Here is a 19,606-nt window from a genome sequence, read left to right as displayed (position 1 = left end):
GAGAAGAGCCAGAAAGGGTGGAGAGATGCTGCGATTCAAGTTAAAACATTTAGAGTAGTCCTTATTTCCACTGCCATCCCATCTCACACCACTGCAGACAGCTCCAGGCCAGAACCAAATAAGAGTTCCTTGTAAAAATCCATACTGCTCAGCTCACGTAACACAGTACTTCCCATAGTGTTCTGGCTCCAGACTTCAGCTCAGCAACCTTTTCCGTGAGTAAGTCCTGCTGAGGGAACGCTTCCTGGAAGCCATGCTGTGGAATGGAGACAGCTCCTGATTGGTAATAACTTCAAGGTCATCAGATTCCTCATCTACAGAATGCAAAGATGAAATTAAAGCCACAATTTATTACAACTCACTTCCCAGTGACTCCAAGAAAACCAACACAGACAGGATCAGCACGCTGCACTTCTTGTTAAGCTACTCTTTGATTCATTGCTTACGCCTCACCCTCCTCAACTTCCCAGCTCACGCAAAGCTTGTTGGAAGCATGCAAGATAGACACGGTACAACACAGCAATGGCAAATACACCCACACGCTTTCTGCATAAAGAACAACCCATAGCACAGCCTGCTTTAGTTCTCTTAGTTGTAGGCATGCAGAGCACAGCCCAGCCCTTCCTTCCAGCACCAGAGGTTACCTTGGACACCCTTTCTCCGAGATGGCGGCGTCTGTCCCTTACACAGCAGCGGAGACTGCGTCAGTGCCAGGAGGCTGCTGGCACACAGCGAGCTCTTCACTGGAGGGGTGGCACCTGGAGAAGCACAGTGACAGACTGCAGCAAACTGACAGCTCAAGAGCTCTTTCAGTCAAGTCTCAAACACAGCCCTTACTCTGCCTCGAAGCTTCCATCAGCACAATACTTGGTATTCATCCCCAGCATAGTCCAGGCTAGCACAGTGCATTTCTGCCACCAAAAGATGTCTGCAATAGCTCTTGAAGGATTTAGCTTAGTAGGCAAGCACTCCACTTTTACTAAACGTATCATTGCTCACAGCTCAAATGTCCTGAATGAAAAATCACCATTATAGCCAGTCTGTAAATGCAAAAATAAGGTTTGTAGGTACAGATGGTCCTCTACAGAACCAACTCGAGGTTAAGCACTGCTGTTATTTCACACCCTGAATATGGTCTAATGTTGCCTGCAAGTTCATTCATTTTTTTCTTGGTGATACCTGTTGTAACACCTAAGGCACTGCCCTCTGTGAACAAAACTTTTCTTCTAAGAGATAAGACACTGAGATCTGGCACTTCAGGGCACACAATGACTATAAAACACCATCTGCCATAGTCCTCTGTAAAGCTGAAGGTTGTTCTAGACAATAAATACTGATTTAGAAGTATTTGAAATTCACAGGGCCTTGCTCCAAGAGATAGCTTTATCAAGGTCAGGCACAAACGAAAAGCAGAGACCTTGCTTAAACTTCAACGCCTGATACAATATCACTGCTACAGAGCAAAGGTTTCTGATACATGCTTTCAACAGCTACACTGCCACAGGCCCAGGGGAGAACTGAGCACCAATACCATCATCATATAACATCAACCCCCAAGGTGCTGATCTACACTGAAGAAGCTGAGGCTTTAGACTTGAGACAGCTGTATTCAGTGAGGGATAGAAACAGGGCAGAAACAGCCAAGAATATCCACGTAAACTCAAATCTGCTGCCCAGTCTAACTTTCAAAACATACTGCAGTGTAGTGCTGCCAGTCCCTTAAGTCATGGTTTCCATTCCATCCTGAGCACTGCAGTTACCTTACAGCATCTTTTTCCCCCATTCAAGTTTCCATTATTTCCTCCTACAGATAGTATTTGGTTGTAACAGAGATCCTCCCTTAAACAAAACCAAGTTCTTAATATTTCAATTCTTCCAGCCTCCCACTCTTCCCTGTTTGTAGCCTCTTAATTATTACTCCACTGATTAAATGCTCACAGGTGATGACAATAGCAGAACTCCTCACACCTGATCTGCCTCTCCACATAATTAGCTTACATTCCATTTGCAACCCACTCTCCCCTTCCATCTTAGCCTCCCTCAGACAGTCAGACAAAACAGTTGTCTTTTTTTTTCTCCCCACTCCGAATTTCAGTAGTGTCACTTGTTCCACTTAATTACCTGACAAAGGGAAGACATCATCATCCCCTATGCAAATGTGCCGCACAGGAGTTAGAAGCAAACACGCTCTGGGCTTCTCAGGAAGTACCGAGTCTGTCCTTGCTTTGTTTCTGTTGCCCTCTTCTGGGGAAAAGGCACTGAGAACCATGTTGCACTTAGCAGTGCAAGCTCTTTTGGCCTCATGATTCTCCTTCTCTGGTGATAGATGGGTAAAGACTCGCTTACGAGATGTCAAGCCAGAAGCCCCCGTGGCAGATCTCTCTTCATCTCTGGGTTCTGTGTCATTAGGAGACACTTGATCCTGCAGTCTGTAAATCCCCTCCAGTCCAAACTCTCCAAAACCACACGTTACTTTGCTACTGCAGTTCTCCAAGTCCTTCAGTTTTCCTTCTCTGCTTGTTGCCATTGCTTCATCTGCATTTTTCTCACTTTGACCACAGCTACTATTAGCAGTGCTGCTTGCTGCTCTCTTTCTCCGAGGCCAGTCCTTAATAGCATCAGGAGTTGTCTTCCCCTTCAGCTTTGGAGGAGTCAAGGGAACTTCTGCTTCCAAGGGGGACGGGGAAGTGGTGTTAGAAGCACAGCTTGTCGGGGTGTACGACTGACATATGTAGGTCTGCCCTCCACCCTTCCCAGGTGTACCGTGGAAAGAGCGAAAGCAGGAGGGTGAAACACAGGCAGCTGCTAGTTTTCCTGGATGTTTGCTGCACCAGGTCATAGCAAGATCACCAAAAGGGCTTTCCCCTCCCTTGGGTTTGCTAACATTTGCTTCAGATCGAACATCTAATGCTGAGCAAGACCCAATTTTCTTAAAGCGAAGTTTGGGCAGGCCTGAAGCTTGCATTTCAAGCTCAACTTCGTAAGTCGTTGAGCTCTCAGAAGGCTGCTGGCAGCGAAGTTTAGGAGTTGAGAACTTGGCTGGAAGCTCTGGATTTCCCATCCGCGCTGCAGCCTCCCGTTGCCTCCTGTCTGCAGTACAGCGTAAGGAATAGGCAGGAGCTGACTGAGGCAGGCGACGCGAGGCACTGCGGGCAGATCTGGAGTGTCTCTTAAGACTCGGTGCCTTTCTCCCTGTACATTCTTCTTTCTGCAGAGTTTCTGGTTCCAATTCATCGATGCTTGTTCGAGAACTGCTTAAGAAGGAGTCACAGGTGCTTACACCGGAGTTGCCCTCCTTACTCGATGGCTCACATTCCATCTCAGCATCCAGCATGTGTTCTCCAGCAGACAGCTCTGGAGAGGAATGCTTTTCCAAGTTTTCTTTCGTCGGAGAAGAGTTTTGAGCCACTGCATCCATTTGTTTATTCTCCACTACATGGATATTTTCAGGAACTTGGGATTTACAGAACTGGAGGCTTCCTGAACAAGAATTATCACTGCTACTGTGATGACTGTCCTTACTTGTGGAAGGTGTTTCACACACCCGTTTTTGGCTCTTCCCTCCAGAATTTGGTTCACCTTTGGCCTGCTTGGAAGTGTTAAGGGGGGACTCCAGCAAAGAGCCACTGACACCTGGAGATTTCAGAAGAGATTTTTCAGGCATGTTAAATTCCCTGTCAGACTCCTTAGTCTCTGTGTGGGAAGGAGAGCTGATTGCTAAAACATCTGTAGCTTTTTCAGAGAAAGGAGAACTGAAGGGAGATTCCAGTTTCATGGTGAGCTGAGACATTTCTACATCACTCAGCGGGCTGGTTGAGAGTTTTGAACCTGAATCTTCAGCTTTCCTGGGAGTACTTTCCATGGCTTCAGACGCCAGTTCTGGCTGCATCTCAGTTTCTCTTGGAAGGATTTCCCTCCGAGCACCAACTGGAGACACTGATTTGAAGACGGATCTCAAGGAACGTCTTGGAGTTCGCAGTTCTGCAAAAATGCTTTTCTGGGTGTCAGGTAAGGAAGCAGCAGCTGGAGTTGAGTCTTGCAGAGGTAATAAAGGATTCACAGTGCTCAATATTTCATTGTGTTCTGGCATCTGTAAACCAGTATCTTTGTAGGGAGATAACAGTTTTTCAGCTGGAGAACAGTCGTTAGTTACTTGCAGTAAGCAAGCTTTTTTGCCTTCTGTTAACGCAGACGGTGACCTGATCCTTTGTACAGGATGAGAAAAGTACTTTCCCAAACACTTAGCTACAGTCTGCTTAGCAGCTGGACTTTTGCTGGGAATCTTCTCCACCTTTTGTGGTGTCCTGTGAAGAAAACGAGGTGATCTCCTCGGCGGTTTGCTGGCAGAACTCAGCAGTTTCTGTGCAGACTTACGAGGTGTTTTTCTAGGAGTCTACAGAGAGGAGAAAAATAAAAAAGAATTAAGCTTGTTCTGCTCCAGTACTGTTATTTATTCTTCCAAATCTTGAGAAGTGAATAAAAACTAAACTGTTTTGTTAGACTTGCAGAAGCACTAAGTTTAAGACATGTAAGTCCCACTAAACATTAATAGAATAAACAGATTGAAGAAAGAGAGAGAAGCCAGCGTTTGTCTCTACCTGACAGCTAGTCAGCTCTTCTAAGTTCAAGGAATCTTTTCTTGTTCTCCTCCTTCCAGGTGAATGCTTCACTGCAGGACTACACGCATCAATGACTGCACCAAAAAAAAATCTCTTGGGAGTTGGACACCCAGAATGCAGCCTGGCACCTAGAAAAGTGGAATGGTACAATTCAAACAATTGTCTCAATCACTTCACAGTGTAAGGACAGGTAGCTTCTCACAGCCCTAGCAGGTTTTTTTTGCTTGATGTTTAAGATTCAGTAGAATTATTTCCCAATCTAATAATCATCCATAGCAGGAGTGCTCTAGAGGGAAAAAAACAACCTAGATAGCTCAGCTTCCTATTCTGTTTATAGCTCATAGCATCAGAAAAATTTGGTTCATGACTAAGGATCCTAGTAGATATGATATAAAGAACTAAGTGTCACCATGTATAGCTGATAAATCCTACAGAGAAAGCCTGCAAAGATGCCATCAGTCATTGCTTTATGCTGCCAGAAGAGACTGAAGGTAGCTTTAGGATTTCTGTCCCACATTTTACAGGGATTGCACTGCATTTAAGGAATGCAGACTGACAATCAGTGATGTTCTGTTAGACAGGCCTGACTAGTTTCTTAAGTTGGCAGTATATTATTCGTTATAGAGAAAGCTGCCATTCCATCCTCCAAATTCAGATTCTCAATTCAAATACTAATTCTCAATACTAATATTACTCAATTCAAATATTACTAATCCTGCCTAAAGATGACATTACATAATAGCTCTTAGCTCCTCACAGTCTGTTGTAGAGCCAAATCAAATCAAACTTAGAGGTATCCAGGTCAGCTTTTCAAAGCAGCAATATAAGCCTACTCAAAATCCATTTGGTACCTGCTACATCCTGCTGAGTACAGCTCTCTTCCTCTTGTCCCCAGTGGACTTGCTGTGAATTCTGTGAGCTGGACTGTGCAGCAGAATAGAAAACACCAGAGTGGGTCCTATTCAAAGTCAGCTGTCTGATGCGAGGACTTCTTCTTAAACCTGCTTCTGAAATGTAATATGACAGACTGAGCCTTCTTTCTCCTTCAGTGATGGGGACATCTTTAGGAACAGATCACAGTGGAAAAAGGCACACTCTAAGCAGCAGCTTTTGTACGCTTAACATCTCACATACTGAGGCATTTGTGTGAAAAGATTCAGCTTTCAGGGGCTTTGGAATGCTAATGCATGCAAGCCTCCTTCCAAATCACAGCACTCTGTCCTCTAAATCATGATTACTTCCCTTCCCCTCCAGCAATGACACCAGAAGGAATACTAGAAAAATCCATATTTGGTTCAAGTAGCATCCAGGTTACAAAATTAGTTCTCCTGTCTCTTTTTACTAGAGACTTACTTTCCTATTTACCCAACTATACTCTTCCTCTTCTTCCTTCCTGCACATAAGAAACAGCAGCAGCCAACTTTTTTGCAGAACACTTGCTTGTTACAACACAAATCAGAGCATTATTAGGGCCCAGCCTGGCCCTATCCTCTTGATACCCATCCTTTAGATAACTGGGGATGTTGTGCTCCACCAATAGTAATGTTATATTGCCTATTTGTGCATTATCTAAATTGTAGCTCATGGGATGAATGTGCTTTGAGTGCTTCAACACAGCAAGAACACCCTATTAGTGCTTACCACTTATGGCTTTTTCTGGAGACTCTTCTACAACACCAGTCTCACAGCCTGGATCAGACGACCTTAAGAAACAACACAATGCTGACTCATCAAACCATCCACATTTACAAAAACAAAATTTACCATGAAAACTGAGAAGCAGAACCATATTCTACAGCAACATATTGCTCTGTGAGGTACTCTCAGCAATTAGCATAATAGAAGGTAAAGTTCATACTATGGTCTTTCTAGCTGTATTAGAAGTAACAGTTTTAAATGGAAGTAAACACAAGTTTTAGTCTGAACTGCACAGATTCCAGCACAGGCCTTCTCTTTGGAGGTCCTTAAAGCAGAAACTAAACCTAAACAGCACCTTGCTGCAGGAATTAAAGTACTTGGACACACAGTGAAGCAAGCAGATTTTCCCCACAGCCATACAATAGGACATGCCTCCACCAATTCTCTTTGCTACCTTAGGTGAAAACAACACTTTGACCACAGAAAGGAGAGCTGGTTCTCATGCTCATAGCCATTAATTAAACATCCAGCACTTATTGAAGAAATTAAGAGCTTACTCACCGGCCTTTAATCTGCTTATGCAGCAGTCTCCTGGAGACCTGTTTATGTAGTGGTGTTTCTGCAACTCTCTTGGTCAGTAACTTGTGATGATCTTGAGAACAGAAGCAATGGAAGCAATGGATATAACAGCACATAATTATAAAGCAGTTAGAACAAGTAGTTTCACATGGGTTTCAGCTTAAGAATGCCTGCCAATACAGAATCAATGTGTATCAGCCCCCCAGCACTCACAAGCTATAATCAAGCTATACATACTGGACTCTGAAATATATCCCCTACTCCTTCAGTATTATTTATTCATGGTACTGACTTTGATGTGACAGACATAATAGGCCTACTGAGGTAACTTTCATTCCTCATCCTTCATTCACACATCATTTCTGTAACTATTTTTAACATTTCATTTGAGAGGCGTATCAACTTCTAACTAAAGTAGGTTTCTGTTTCAGAACCATCCTGTTCACTATACAGTAACAACTGTGATCCCAAATGTTTTCTCCTTTACTGAAAACAATGCACAAATTAGTTATCAATGCAGCTCTTATAGCTGTTCTACACCTGCAAGCCACATCCTACCTTTAGCCCCTTCATCAGTGCACTTGTATCTTAAGCCTTCCACAGCAGATACTGACTGACTTCTGGGCATTTTCTTTGCAGTTCTTTTGGATGGTGAACGTAGCCCTTCATTGAAGAGGTTCCTCCTTACCTTCGTAACCTCTGTGTGAAGAGAGAAAACAAGAAATTAAAAGGGAAAAAAAAAGACATATTTCAATCAGGGATCAGATACCAGTGTAGGAAAAAAACCCCACAAAAATTAGGCACATTGGGAGGGGCTGCTTGTTTGGGTTTGTTTTGGCTTTTTTTTTTTTTTTTTTGTCTTGAGGTGGAATAGTTTATTAGAATATAAGAATTATAAGAATAGATCTTATATATTCTTATCTTATATAGAATATAAGAATATAATAGTTTATTAGAATATAGTTTATTATTATTGGAATAGTTATTACCACAATGTGTCCTTCCCTAAATCTATCTTGGACTTCCTACAAGTTCATATATTATTCACTCTTTACAGGAATATGCTATTAGCAGGCATCCCAGCAGAAAGTATGCTACCCAGATGAAGTACACGTGGGCTCAGGGAACACATACAGGATTTAATTCTCTTAAACATTCTGAGGAGAGATGTGTTTCCAGGTGTAAATGCTTACTCCTGTCATCAATTTCAATTTTTTTTTCCAATAGATGGAAATAATTGCAAGAACCAAGGAAGACCTGAGGCATTTTCTTTTCATGACACAAGTTTGCTGTGTGTAAGCACACAAAACAACTACTTTTTTAACCCTCAATTTTATTTGCTTTTTTTCAAAATTCAGCAAAACTTCCTTCAATATTTCAGCACGCTTCAGCATGATTGCAGCACAGCTCACTGAAATTTACAGGGATTTACAGGATAACGTGCTGAAGGCACGCATCTTTTCTTTCCACAGAAAAGCCAGAAGTCAATATACCTTGCACTGCTTCTTTCTGCAGCAAAGGCATTGGTTGGGATTTCTCAGTAGCAAGGTAAGAACGTGAGCTCTCCTAGAAATAAAAAGAGCAGTGATAATTAAATTAGACTCCTCAGTAGTTCTTATATGCCTACTGAGTTACAAAGCGAGATCTCTTTTTGCACTCGTGTCACTTCACAGCACTGCTACACCCCTGCATGAGCAACCCACCCACAGTGCTTCTGGGAGAGTTTTACCTTTCTGATGAGATTCTTGTCTATCTTGGGAATCTCAATCTGACGCAAGTTCTGCGATGCTTCTGTCATGCTCCTGTGTCTGGCTAATACATTATTCCTTTAGAAGTTACACAAAGATTCAGTTAAAATAAGATCAGAAATGGAGTTATCAATCTCACTGACGATTCAACACCGGCTCGACTCCAGAGACAGAAAATCTTAACCTGAACTCAGACTGCAAATTCTCTGTGGCAGTACCTCGCCTACATTACAACTCATCTGCAATATAAACAGCTGTAGCTAACTTTAAGGTTGGTATTAAAACTCATCTCATAGTTTGCAGAAATGAACACAGGATCCCCACCACAGAGGTCCACAGCAAATCTCAGTCTTAACTTCAGTGATACAGGGTCACTTCATGCATACTGGAACATCTTCTTCCTCTTACAGAAGACTTACAAACTCTATTAATGCATAGAGCAGACACACAGAACTCACCAAGTTCACACTAACGATAAGCACACAGTAACAATAAGCAATTAATGTGAAAAACTGGAGTCCTTTCTATGCTCCTCAGGCTCAGAGTTCTCAGCAAGCATGCGCTCACCCTATCTATTCAGCAACAGAAATCAGAATGATTGAGCTATAGTTCAGGTAGCTCCACCAACACAGGTCAGATCACAGCCAACTGGCTCCCTTATTTGGGATTATTACTTTCTCTTTTGGGCAGATCGAGTGCGCAGTTCCTCCAGCTGATCACTCTCACTGAGTAGGCAAACAGCAGTGGGAGTTAGGACAGATGATAGAGATGGTGGAAGGCCTGGAGATTTGCTATCCGCAGTCATTGAATCATCACTGAAGAAGTCTGAAGGCAGGACTGCAGCCAGCTTTGGGGGTATTTGTGTACCCAGACTGTAGTAAAGATCTCCAAGGGTCTTTGGTATAGAATTCATATACCTAGAACATCAGAGAACCCACATCAAATACAATCACCAACAAAACAGTCAACACTAACAGCCCCAAGGCTTGAACCAAAGCTTTGTTTTTAACCATCAGTTCAAAACACAAAGCATTATTAGTTTACTTGCTCATTAGCTACATTTAGCAGCAAACAATAGCTTAAACCCTCAACATCACAATAACACACCAAATCAAATCTGTACATTGCTGTTCTCTCAAAAAAGATATGCGACAAAACCCACAGTCCCCAGTAACACTCAAGGCACCCCAAAGAACTTACAATTCCAGTATTTCCTCTAAGAACTTCGTAAGGTACCCTGGGTCTTCAGTCAGACATAAAATGCGCAGCATATCCGTCATCTGGAAGAGAACGTCAAGTGGGAAAAAGGATTAAGGTGTAACAGTTGTCAACACCACGTTTTTAGCAAGGAACATAGAATGTCACAATAGATTCAGGGGAAAATTACAAGTCCTGGGTCTATATTCCTGCTCTCTATAGTATACTTGCCTCTTCTAACAGTTGCTCCATTTCATCAGCGTTGTTTTGCAATGAAGGGCACTGAAGACACAACTCAAGCCGCAAAAAAACCTGAAGTCGACACCTTAGAAAAGAAGCAGTCATTTACTGCCCAGTTTCCTGGTGGGAACAGGGTATTTACCCCAAAACAATTGCTCATAAAGCAGTAAGGTCTGGACAGCATAATTTGGTTAGCACTTCTTTTGGCAGCAGGAGAGATGCCACATTTTACATTTAGGCTGCAATGCTTATCATATAACGTACGTGTATTTGCATTTAACGTTTCTATTTCACCACCGTAAGTATTTTCACTTGCACAAAAAAGCTACCACTGAGAAGTGCAACCAACTCCACTGCATCTCAGGAGTTAAAGGAAGTAGGGTGTCTCGTACTCTCTGACTTTGGTTTCCTTCTCTGAGCCATGCTGCTGTCTGAGCAACTTGCTTGTCTTCAGGAGATGGTTTCTGACTTTTTCCACGCAGGCGACCTGCAGATACACACAATTAGAGCAAAAACTTCAAGTCTGCTCCTTGTATGCAGGACAGGTTCTTCCCACCCCTCTCTTCTCCCAGTCTTTTTAGAACAACTTAATTTTGTTCTCTTCCTTCAAGGAAGGAATTCTCTCTTGCTTCCAGTAGTAAAATCACAGTGCAAGGTGTAGAAAAACATACAGCCTAATGACAAGAGGCACAGGGTTGCTTGCAGCTTCAGGCCTCAGTACCTATGGATCTGTCTCTGAAAGCACTTGCTTTGACTAGTGACAATCTTACCAATTCTAGCTTAAGCCAGCTACAATCCATAACACTACTCAAACTGAAATACTTTCGACTATTTCTCTCCCTTGGAGAATTAACCTGCCTAGATGAACCATGAAAAGCAAAAACAGACACCATATTTTAAGAGTTGTCTTCTAAGAATTTTCTTTTTTTGAAAACACTGTCTTTAAATGAAATTAAAATCCAGATGGAGGTCAATGTACGGGGAAAAAAATCTGTTTCAATGTGTTACACAGAGGTGTAAACTACTAGCTGAAATGGATTATCCTGTGTTCTTTATTCATACTTTCTACAGTATTTTATTTTCTACAGTCTTCTTTCTATTCAGCACAGATAGAACAACTTGCTGTGGTTTTCACCAAGTGTGCACATAAATAACTTACATTGAAGGAAAAGTAGTTTTAAAGACCTTGCTGCTTCATACTCAAACCAGTAACAGCTCTGCTCACGTGTTCTTACCTACCTCTTTCTCTTTGGTATCCTGTATTTTCAAGAACCTTTTAATGGCCACGATCATATTCTGTGCACACACAGATGAAAGCACTTCCTCAGCAACCACCTTCTGATAGCTCCTAATTAAGTGAGACTGCAGCTCCTCTTCAGTTTTCAAGTCTGAAAGGGAAATGGTCCACGTCAACCAAATATCAGCTTACCACACATTACTGGTAGAAAAAAAATAAACCAACTCACTTCAGCTGAAGAACGGAATAGAGGTCATGATGCAAACACACATGCAAGGCTCAGAACACTAACAGAAGTGGTCTTCACTCCAGAACAAATAGAAACTTCAGATCCAAGCATTCCACCAACCCTCTAGGTTACTGTAATGTCTCACTGCTCACCACACCAGCCCGGGGCAGTTGCAAGGACAAGCCTTACCCCACATCAGAATAAAGGGTAAGTCAGTACACACCTACTGATGTTTTAAGTGCCTTTTCCTTCCCTTCCAACTTCTCATCCAATCTTTTTGCTGGAAGCTTCTGTGGAACCTTCTCGCTCACTGCTGGCATACCATCAGGTTGAAACTTCTGTGCTTTTACATTCAACCTTGCTACGTTGAGCATCTGCAAGGATCTGGACATGGTCTTCATCTTCTGCCTGACTGGAGTCCGAGGAACCCCACCTGTAACACCACGAGAAGGGAATTTCAGACACACTGGGTGGGGTAGGAACTATTCTATCAAGATAGAACACAACATAGAATTCTGCACTGCAGTCAAGCAAGATAAGTAATCAATAGTTAAGAACACACTCTAGAAGGTGTTTATTTCTCCATAAAACAGATGTACAAGCAGCACAGGAGGCAGCAAGTTCTTAAAGCCAAAAGCAGATAAAGGCTTTTGCCCTGCTTATGAAGTAGAAGCAGCAGCTGTATATATAGGAAAGAAATCTTGTGCTGACTTAAGTATACATCAGATGAGTTAATATGCACCTTTGGTTTGTACATTAAAAAGCAATGAAACTCTTATTTGAAATTTCTCCACTTTCAAATGAAGTAGAGGTGTTCCAACATTCAGAAGTTGCAGCGGTCTGTTCCAAGAACCAGTGAAACTGCAGAGCTCTGCTCTCTGCTCTCTTCACAGATCTGCCAGTCACTGAGCACCCTGCATTTAGGAGTCAGTTGGATTGTTCTGAACAGTAATACTGGTATGTAAGTTACGCTGCCTTTAAAATGGAGAAAAAACCTAAAGCATGCCACTACTCGAGATCCTGAGCACAGAGCACTACGGTTTATGCACTAAGGCTTCTCTATCATCATTCCTGGACAAAATGCACACAACCCCACACTGTACATACGTCTTTTTTTGTTATTTCCTGCTCCAGCAGATATTTCTCTTGATTTTCTTTGGTACAGCTCAGACAGGCTTTCTGAAAGTTCCACTTCAGATTGGTCTGCATCATCCTTCACATTAGTACATGGAACCTGCAGGAGTCTGCAGACAAGGACAAGTCAATACAGGTATGAAAAGCAATGGAGAAGAAAGCACACTACTTGTCCTTACTCCACAGGACCTGTTTTTCCTACATCCAAGCAGTAGGAAAAACAATTCTATACCACAAGTAACATATGCCAGTATTCTTCTAAAGCCTAAAAGCCTTACCTAGGAAACACTGAGGAAAAACAAAGCAATCTTAAAAGGACTGCACCAAAGTGAAAAGAAGCATAGCATTGTTTCAGAAAAGTACCTGAATGAATCCATCAGATCTGAGCTGGCTCCACAAGCATTTGAAGAAGAATACCACGCTTCAAGCACTGAAGGGTGCCAGCCCCCCGTACTGCACAGCTCTCGTTGGACCCACTCTGGCATAGGACTTTCTTCTGAATAGAGAAATAAAAATATCAGAACAAAGCTCTAAATGAAATGGAAGAAAGCTTGGCCTTCACAAAGGCTCTAAGGCAGCAGTTCCCAAAGCTCTGCTCATGGAGGGGCAGTTTACTCGCCAGGCTTAGAAACTCATAAGATTCACAACAACACAAAACAGGTGAGCCAAATGCAGTTATCTTGAAAGCACTTGTAAAGATTTGACTGGCCAGGGATGATCCACATGACAGTTTTTAGGAACCCTCATTATAAAAGCCTGCACCCATGCATGTGCAGCTGTGCTTTACCTGTAAGCCAATAAAAACTAACACTGTCAATAAAACTGTAAAGTACATCAGAGCAGACTTCTGCATAGCAAAGCCTGAGCCACAAAAAAACAAGCCCCAGGAAATGAGACTCCTCATTAAGGAACTCATAACTCATGAAGGAACTCATAAGCACCAGAGTCTTCCACCCCAAATTAGATCTAGAGATGAACAGAAGACTTGCTTTGCATTTCCTAACACCTACCTGTAGTAGCCAGAGAGTCTTCCACTGCCATGTCGATTTCACTCAACACACTCTGTACAACGTCCGGGAGGTGCAGAGCACCATCCTGGGAAGAGGTCTCCACTACAGCTCCCTCAAGGTTGCACCGCTGAACTTCAGCTGTCTTCTCAGCACAGAGCAGAGCGAGGACAGCAGCGCTCTCAGAGAGCGGTGATAAAACAGCAGTGCAGGGGCACGAAGATTTAGCTTGAGACACTTCAGCAATCTACATTCAAAAAGAAAATGTATCTACATTTTCTAGAAATATACAGAGACTTAATTAGATGGATGTTCTAATTTTAGCTCCAAATGACCAACTTGCTGCATAACAAATACCACTGCTATTGTCTTTATGATACGACGTGTGAGACTGTCACCTTTCCTGACACGGTTCATTTAGAACTAGCTACTAGCTGATGGCAAAGAGAAAGATTTACCATGTGCAGTTCTTTCATCACTAGATTCCGTAGCAGCTGATGGAACCAGTTCTGCTCTGTGCATTCAGTCTCAGAGCTTCTCAGTATCCAGCTCTCTGTGAGAAAGCTGACAGCCTGCATCCAGTTCCAGCTCATCGTGCTGCCTTTCAGGATGATGTTGAGCGGACAATGCAGTTGTCTTTGGCTCATGGCTAGAGGTTCCAGAATCACAGCACAGCTTTCCTTCTTTCCTTCTGTGTAAGGGTAAAATAAAATGTAAGTCTAGAGCAGTATAAAATGTATTTCTCATCTACGTGAAGAGAACTTCAATGCAAGGAAGATGAATTGCAACATCACACAGCTCCACAGCGAGTTCCCTGCAGCTTCTCTCACGAAAGAGAAGAGTGCAGAAAGGGCCTACTAAAGAAAGAGCAGATGCACACAACATGTTGCTTTAAAGGTAATCTGTTTCTTTTGACAGGCCTTTCAATTAGTTTCTTTAGTTCAACCATATTGAAGACACTGAAATAAGCATGTAAAAGAGTGCTGGACCCACACTATAGAGGTGTGTGCAAAGAGCTCATCAGACTCCTAAGATTTCCCAAAGTCTGGGTACATAGAGAGCAGACGAGGAATGCAGACCAATAACTCTCGTATCAAAGCAATTAGAGCACCTCGATAACTTTGTTAATCATAATAAAAAAAACAGGTCTTTAAATACCTGAAGTTTCTGCCATACATACTCTTCACAACAGAAGCTCATCAAGAACTCTGCATCACAGACCAATTATATTGTCTTAGAAAAAGAAGAAAGATTACCAGGCATGCTGAGAAATAACGTCCCTTCTTGTTGGGGGAACACTGCACGAAATACAGGGGGCTTTGAAAACAAACTGTTTAAGGCTGAGTCCAATGGCAGAAGTGTTGTCCATGGCACAGTCTGTGGCAGTGGGGAGTCTCTGAGAAAGACATCAGCAAGGTCTGCCCTGTGGTGACTTGGACGTTGCACTAAGGTTTCAGATGGCAAAATGGTGCCTCCTATTTGCTGGAGCAGTTGGAGCATTATCCAGTATCCATCGTGATCTGGGGATTTAATCAGCTGAAATGAAGACACAGAAAAGCCTCGAGTTAACGCTGCCCGAAGAGGCAGTGGATGTTCCACCCCTGGAAACATTCAAGATCAGGCCAGACTGGGCTCTGAGCACCTGAGCTGTTTATTACAGGAGAAGTAGACTAGATCTTTAAATGACCCTTCTGATTCTATGATTCTAATGATAACAGTGAGATTACATCCATACAAACAACCAACAAGGACTGCACTGCATCATTTTAGAAGAACCAGCGTAAGAAATCCATACAGAGTACCTCAATGCAGCATCTTCCAAGTATTTTCAGGGACTTGAACTTTCTCAGGAATCCAACAGAGGTAAAACTGCCACTGAATTAAGGTGTAAACAGTATTTTCAAGCGTGGGCTTTTTAATTTAGCATTACGGTACTCGAACTGTTGGGCTGCCACTCTGGATACCTGTAACTTCCACCCAACTCCAAGCACAAAACAGCCCATCAATAAACTGCTGACACAGCTCAACCTCCACAGGGATCATCGCTCCTCGTTTTCAGCCTCGCGCAGAACAGAATCACTCAGCAGTAAGCGAAGACCCTTCACACCTCCCTCACTCAACTGAGAACCAACGGGAGGACGGCACACAAACGCCTATCGGCACCACAACGCAGAGCCGCGCTCCCTTCGCTCCTCACCTGCGAGCTCTCGGCGGTGTCCACCCAGTACAGCGTGATCCTCTGCTCGGCCAGCAGCTCGCGGACGCTGCGGGGCAGCAGCTTCTCGGCCACCTCCAGCAGTGTGGGGGGCCCCGCGGGGGCCGCGCCGCCTCCGGACACGAACTGCCGCAGCTCCCGGCTGGAGCGGGGACACGGCGAGAAGAGGAACACGGCGTTCATGAAGCCGTCGCTCGGGGAAAGCTCCCCGCCAGCCCCGCCGCTCCCGCGGGGCGCTTTGGCGGGGGACGCGATTTCGGGGCGGTCCCATTGGAAGTCGAGGAGAGTTTCCTTCAGGCCGCTGTGCGTGAGGGCGAGGCGGGTCGCCGGGCCGGGCAGCGCGGCGGAGCCCCGAGCTCCCAGCCGTTCCGCCAGCTCCTCCTCGAAGCGCGCCCAGGCCCGGGGTGCCGGAGGACGGAAGCCGCCGCCCCGCGAGGCCCCGCCGCGACCCCCGAGGGAGTCGAAGAAGCGGTAGGCCCAGCGCAGGCGGGGCAGGCCGAAGCGGCAGCACAGGTGGTTGAGGATGCGCAGGGCGCACAGCTGCAGCCGCTCCCGCCGCCCCGGGCTGGCGGTGTCCAACAAGAACACGGCGCTGGGTGAGCACGCCATAGCGGGCCGGCCCGCCCGCAGCCGCTCACGGAGCGGCCACCCCTACGCGCCCACCGCCGCCATCATCCTCTCCAACCGCTCGCGCGCTCTCACCACGCGCTCTCATTGGCCGCCGCCTCGAGCCCACCCCCTCCGCTCCTCGTTTCTCATTGGACCGCTGACGCAGCGTGGGGAGAGCGCGCTTGCGCGGTGAGGCGCCCGCGCCGTTCGCCACCAGCTGAGGGCGGAGCAGAAGAGCGGAGCGAGGGCGGCCATTGGAGGGGAGTTCTCCGCCCGTTGGCCAGCGGCCGTTCGCAGCGGGGTGGAGCGTGGCGTTCCATTGGCCGCTGTCCGTGACGCATTGAGGAGGGGGGTGGGGCCAGTGGTGCGAGCGAGCTGATTGGTCGCTGCTGCAAATTTAAAATTTAAAGGTGGGAGGGAGCGCGTGACCGTGACGTCACTGTTGTCACCTCCTCTCGGGCAGATTTGGCTGCTGAGCCCTCGGGGGGCGATGGGAGCTTCGCGGTGCCCGCCTGCAGCCCCGGCTCGAGCAGCCCGCCCAGAACCAGCGCCTGTTATAAAGCAACAGGAGCGGTCGGCTGAGGAGAAAAAAACAGAAACCTCGGGTTCACAGCCTGAGAGAGGGGAGTTCGAAGTCTGCCAAGGACAGGGAAATATAGACAACTGATCACAAATGTGAGTGAAAAAACGGCAATTTAGGCACAGGTTTGCCGCACATGAGATAATGTACCCCATAAGTGGCCTAGGAAGCATCCTGTAAGTGACCTCTAGGTTCTTTCAGGGCTGGTCACGCACCAAACTGTGGGTATGGTGGTAACCAGACAGCAGCTGTCCGTGTCAAATCTGGTCTCTTCTACCCGTAACACACGAGCCCAGCAAAGTGGAACCGATTAGAAACTGCAAGGACCGATCTGTGAACAGCCACACATAAATAATGCGTTTCTGTTTGGGGGTGCTGCTTTGTGATCGATCCTAAGCACTGAATGCTGCAGAATTAAAACAGGCCTTCATGTGGGTTCCAAATTTGTGAGCAGTGTTAATGAGTTGGAACAGGGCTGGGGCTGTCCCACTGAGAGCAAGGAAGGACGCTAGGTGGGCAGCCCAGGGTACCCGGCCTGGCTCCCGCCCCAGCGCTCCCTTGCTGGCATCAGAGCCATTTCTTGGCTTGCCCAAGTCCTGTCCTGTGGGCCAGGAGCCGTGCTGGGGCTGCTCTCAGCCCCATACATCACTAGCATGTGCCAGCCCTGACAAAGAGCTTTTGAGCCGTCGCTGCCACTATTGGCAGCTGGCATCCGTCGCAGCAGCCTCCAGGACACTCAGCACAGTGTGACCGAAACCGCCTTACCGTGGGCTGCCTGGGACCAGAAACACAGTCAGAAACACAGCGTGGCAGTTCCCAGTGTGGCACCCTGCAGCCCTGCTCTGGTGACTGCCACCTCCCTTCTCCCTGTGCTGCTCCCTCCCTTCCCGCTCCAGGTGTTTGCTCCAGCTCTCAGGAAAGCCACAGGAGATAGCTGAGCCCCAGGGAACCTGCTTGTTTGGCAGCTGGAGCTGCTCACACCACTCCGTCTCACTGCCCTGCTGCTCGCTGGATCGTTCGCCCTCTCTGCCCTCTCCCCAAGGACACCACTGACTTCTCTTTCCAGCAGAGCCATTGGGCTCTCGCTGGGCAATCATTTACTTGCTGATAAATGCAGTTTCATGGGAAGAAGGGAAGGATGCCAGAAAAATCATTCGTAGATTGGGCTCACGTTTGGTTGGCACTTTGACTTGAAAAGTTTTGGTTTGGGGTTTTTGTTTGTTGGTCGGTTTGTTTGCTTGCCGGTTGGTTTTATTTTTGTTTTTACTTAGAAAATTCTTGATCCATTTTGACCTTCTTCCAATGTTTCTGAGTGATATTTATTGGCAAGCCTCGCTGCGTACAAAACCCCACACCTAAATGAAAGATCTGATCTCCTGCTGTATGAACGCTCTCTTCAGCCCCAGAGGAAAGTTTGTTTTCTGTTCTGCCGAGCCAGGCAGAAAGTTTTGTTTTGGATTGCCTCAAATGCTTTGCTTACAGGACACTTCTCAAGGACCTGCACGAGAAAGAAGTCGCCTGAGATGCTGCACGATGCCTGGGCAATGCCCAGTGCTGCATGAAAGCTTTGGATCCTCCCCACATCCCCTCACCTTCCCCATGCTGTTTGCCCAGCACTGCTGGTAGTGGCTGCTGTTCTTTTGCTCCTAATTATGGAGGAGGAAATTGAGAGGATTGGATGTGCTTGTTGGACATTAAAGACCGCAGAGATGGCTTTGGTGTTGTGATTGCCTGCAATTGAGGCAAATTCCTTGTTTCTCTGTCTTAATGGATGAGATCCGTTGCCATCTGTTTGCCAGCATGAGCTCCAGCATAAATCCAGGAAGGAGCAGGATATGTCCCACCACTCTCCCTCCAGACGAGGGTGATCTCTGGCACATACCTTCTGAGGTCACCTCTGGGACCAGTGCCTGTGTCCCAGCACTGGCGGTGATAAGATCTGCTGGGACAGTTCGCAGTGAACCAAGGAGTCCCCATGCCCTCCTCTCCTGGGCAAAACTGCCCAGAGTGCTCCGGGCAAGAGGGAGGGATTTCTGCACACTTCAGATTTTGTGTTTATGCCTCTCAAATGTTTTTAGTGCTCATAAAATTGAGAAACTGGAAGAGACCCAGCTGGGACCAGTACGGTACAACCCTCACCCAGAGCCTTCCCAAGGCGACCGGGACCTGCCCAGTGCCATGTCTCAGATCAGAAGGACAAATAGACCTGTTCCAAGTCCCCTGCACAACCCAGCTGATTTCTTTAGGAAATCTTGGGGGGGCGGGGCGGAGGGGGGTTGCCTCTCAGATTCATTTACAGTCACATACATACTCGTGGGGAAGTGGTGGTGGCTGAATCTCAAGGGTGTTAATTGCTGTGAGGGAGGGGAAGCTTGCAATGAATCTCGTTTTATGGATGCTGGATGTGATGGGACAACCCTGATGTGGAGTTTCCAGTATTGCCCATTCAAGCAGCCTGAGAGTAGCTGCTACTGAAAGAGGTTCCCAAATTATGGGTACAAGCAGGAGAGGGGTGAGTCTTGAGTGCAAGCAACCAGCAGAGCATGCCAGCTCCAACAGGCCAGTAGAAGCATG

General features: G+C 45.8%; 1 protein-coding gene across 1 annotated transcript; it reads right to left on the bottom strand.

Moving 5' to 3' along the window:
• Nucleotides 1-195: 195 nt before the first annotated feature.
• Nucleotides 196-16,452, bottom strand: TICRR (TOPBP1 interacting checkpoint and replication regulator; the record flags this gene model as incomplete). Its single annotated transcript, XM_079540884.1, has 22 exons — nt 196-314; nt 645-758; nt 2,122-4,393; nt 4,599-4,747; nt 5,471-5,626; nt 6,261-6,322; nt 6,819-6,909; nt 7,395-7,535; nt 8,330-8,402; nt 8,566-8,662; nt 9,259-9,501; nt 9,785-9,864; nt 10,013-10,106; nt 10,414-10,508; nt 11,261-11,409; nt 11,711-11,920; nt 12,595-12,731; nt 12,985-13,117; nt 13,632-13,875; nt 14,087-14,319; nt 14,885-15,164; nt 15,826-16,452. 22 exons carry the CDS (start codon nt 16,450-16,452, stop codon nt 196-198), a joined length of 5,799 nt encoding a protein of 1,932 aa, XP_079397010.1.
• Nucleotides 16,453-19,606: the final 3,154 nt, after the last annotated feature.

The sequence above is a fragment of the Tetrao urogallus genome (genome assembly GCF_951394365.1).
Source record: "Tetrao urogallus genome assembly, chromosome: 11".
Classification (NCBI taxonomy): Eukaryota; Metazoa; Chordata; class Aves; order Galliformes; family Phasianidae; genus Tetrao; species Tetrao urogallus.
Note: the sequence above shows the minus strand (reverse complement) of the source record. Positions and strands in the feature narration are given on the sequence as shown.